The sequence below is a fragment of the Cornus florida genome, unplaced genomic scaffold, assembly GCF_030987335.1.
Source record: "Cornus florida cultivar Cherokee Brave unplaced genomic scaffold, ASM3098733v1 CherokeeBrave_3.0.0_Hap2_Chr02, whole genome shotgun sequence".
In the NCBI taxonomy this organism is placed as follows: Eukaryota; Viridiplantae; Streptophyta; class Magnoliopsida; order Cornales; family Cornaceae; genus Cornus; species Cornus florida.
In genome coordinates, this window is record NW_026775572.1 from 57,412,565 (window position 1) to 57,415,456 (window position 2,892).

The following is a 2,892-nucleotide window of genomic DNA, read 5'->3' on the forward strand; positions in this document are numbered from 1 at the left end:
TTGTATACTTTCTCACTTGTATTCTTTTGAAAAATTTGTAAGTATATTAGACTGAGATTTTCTAAATTTTACTTTCTGATTTCTTTTTTTAATTATTTTATTAATTTTGTTATTATAAATTAGATCACTCCCGAGTAAATCCCTCGGGAAGGTAAGAAACTACAAAAAGAAGTTACAGCCTTTCGCGGTCAACTCAAGTTTTGAGTGTCAGCATAGACTAGGCATAAAACTTTCCAAAAGCTGCTTCAGTGCTTTACGAACCTTATCTTTTATTACAAGAGCTCTGAAGTCCGTTTTTGAAGTCCGAAAGTTTGCCTATTTATCTTCTTCATCTTTGTTTACTATCAGAAAAATTATTATACCATATTCAAGTGTTACCGTTACCATATATATTGTTACAGTATAGGGTTTAGTTCACGGCTTCAAGCAAGTAAGTGCACTTTTTATTTATTTTTCAGTGTGTCTTCTGTTTGGTTTATATGTTATTTATATGGTACTAATTACTTAATTTTGTGAATGGTTTGGAAGCTAGCTAGTGTTGATGAAAATGGAAATCTTGATCAAGTGTGTCATTAGATGTCCAAAAAATGGTACTGATGAATTGGAGAAAGAAGATGCGGTAGAAAAACTTCTTCAGGATTGGAAACCTCCAGAGGTCCCTCTTTATGATGTTTATCATAGGAAAGGAATTTCTTGTCTGTGTAATGTTTTCCATAAGAAGGGAACTTTTGAATCGAAATCAGGTGGCTATGCGATCAAAACCATAGAAAAAACGGTGTCGATCCAAAATAAAGGCCAAGTTGAGCTTCAATTGCATGCAAGCCGTACCATCCAAGAGCACAAGATGAGCTACGCCTACCTCCATACGGGGTTAGTACAAGTGGGTGTGAAGCCTTTAACTAGAAAAGGTTTGAATACATCTGTGTTGGTTTTTCTTCGCGATGGTCGATTTCTCAAGTTCAAAGACTCTCTATTGGCCACCATGGAGACCTCTCTCAGTGATGGACCAGTTTATTTCAATTGTTATCCCAACTATCCAGTGTCATTAAAGGATGCCTTAGACACTTGGAAACTGTATGTTAGAACTCAAAATGGGGATGATGGAGATAATAATCAGGAGGGCTCAAAAGATATTGCTATTGTTTATAGGGTTTATTACAAAGTAATGACCTCAGCTTCTAGTCGGGGCTCAAAAGTGTCACTCACAACCGGGAAAACAACTTTCATACAGACAAATCTACTCAAGGATAACATTGCTGTGGCGAAAACAGTGGAATGGGATTCATTTCAAGTCCCGAATGATGTGTAGCATCGCCTGCAGGCGTGGCTTAATGTCTTGGTGAGAGGAAGCTAGCAAGGGTAAAGATGGAGTTGCTCTATGTCAAGGAATTAAGCTAGTCTTTGTTGGCAATTAGCATAAATGGGATTGGCGATGGTTTGGATGGCTTGGTTCTTTCTTTAGTCTTTTTATCCATGTCTATTATGTTTTGTGAGGTGCATTTATTATTATTATTAATTTTCTGTTTTTTTTTTTAATCAGTTTTGCATACTTGTTTGAACTAATTTTCGCCATGTAGTTTGGTCAGGGTTGGCTTGTAGCTAGTCGTCTTTCCTTTGTGCTCTCCTCAATTCTTTAGTTTCATCAATGCAACAAGTTCCTTTTCCTAACCAAAAGTAATAATAGTAAGGAATCATAGTTGAGCACCCCACTTGCATGTTAAATATTATTCATAAAAATGCATCGAGTGCTTAAACAATGTTAAAAATTGGATTAACGCCCAAAGGTTTCGATGAATGTCATTCGTAGAGGGTTAATGTTGTTTTAGTGATAAGACGAGACCCTTTAAGATTTCAAATGTGATATTTGTTCTTAATTATTTAATTTAAATAATTTACAAAATATCAACTCTATTAATTAACAATATTTGTTCTTAATTTTTTTTTTTAGTTTAGTACCTAGCTACCGACATTCCCTCTCCTTACCTTCCCAATCTCTCTCATTCCCCTATTTCATATTCTATTATTATTAATAATATTATTATTATTTTGGGTAAATTGCACTCCTCGTCATTCTTTTTGCCGGAGGAGCTATTGGTGGTCGATAGAGGGATACTGGCAGTGGAGGAGATGATGATTAGGGCAAGTTAATTCGCATAATTTGGAGGAAAAATGTTGCAGTGCAGTTATGTTGGATTTGTAATTGAGATGAGTAAGGGAATGAAAGTGGGTGTGAGATAAGAGAAGAGAATCGGTGGGAATAGTGAGATAAAAACAACCATTGCTATTTTTAATTTTTTTCTACTCTAGTGGTGATTGTTGTGGTGTTGTTTGAGTTTGGTTGTTGTGGTGTTGTTTGAGTCTAGTTGTGGTGGTTATGGTGATGTCTAGGGTGTTTCAAAATTTAAATTTTAATTTTAATTTTTTCTATTGTGGTGATGGTGGTGGTTCTGGTAATGTCTGGGTGTGTTGGTGTTGTTTCGTGTAGTGGTGGTTCTAGTAGCATTTGAGACGTATAAGTATGAGTTGGCTATGACTGTTTTCAATTTTTTATTTTTTTATTTTTTGGTGGTGGTTGTGGTGTTTGGGTGTAGTTGTTGTGGTTATAGTGATATACATATTATCTGGCTATTTCAAAAAAAATTAATTTTTTTTTCTTTTTTATTTTTATGTTGTTGTGGTGGTGGTTATGGTAATATAAGTATTGTTATACATAAACTATACCTATATGTATAGAAAGATGATGATGAGGTTAGTTTGGTCCATTAAAACTAGTTAGGGAGTTAAATTTATAATTTCATGATTTAAATGGAGTTGTTGACAAGTTAAAGAGATAAAAGGTAATTTTATATGGTCTCGGAGGTATGAAAAGGGTGTCAATACACATTTTTGAAT

At 34.5% G+C, this 2,892-nt stretch overlaps 1 protein-coding gene across 2 annotated transcripts; it reads left to right on the top strand.

Annotated features, from left to right (window-relative positions):
• Positions 1–343: 343 nt before the first annotated feature.
• LOC132295070 (uncharacterized) lies at positions 344–1,598 on the top strand. Of its 2 annotated transcripts, none has more exons than XM_059793144.1 (2): positions 344–430; positions 529–1,598. In XM_059793144.1, exon 2 carries the CDS (start codon positions 542–544, stop codon positions 1,307–1,309), a length of 768 nt encoding a protein of 255 aa, XP_059649127.1. In that variant the 5' UTR covers positions 344–430; positions 529–541; the 3' UTR covers positions 1,310–1,598. The 2 variants fall into 2 exon arrangements, with proteins under 2 accessions (XP_059649127.1, XP_059649128.1); XM_059793145.1 differs by having other exon boundaries at positions 533–1,598.
• The last annotated feature ends 1,294 nt before the right edge of the window (positions 1,599–2,892 follow it).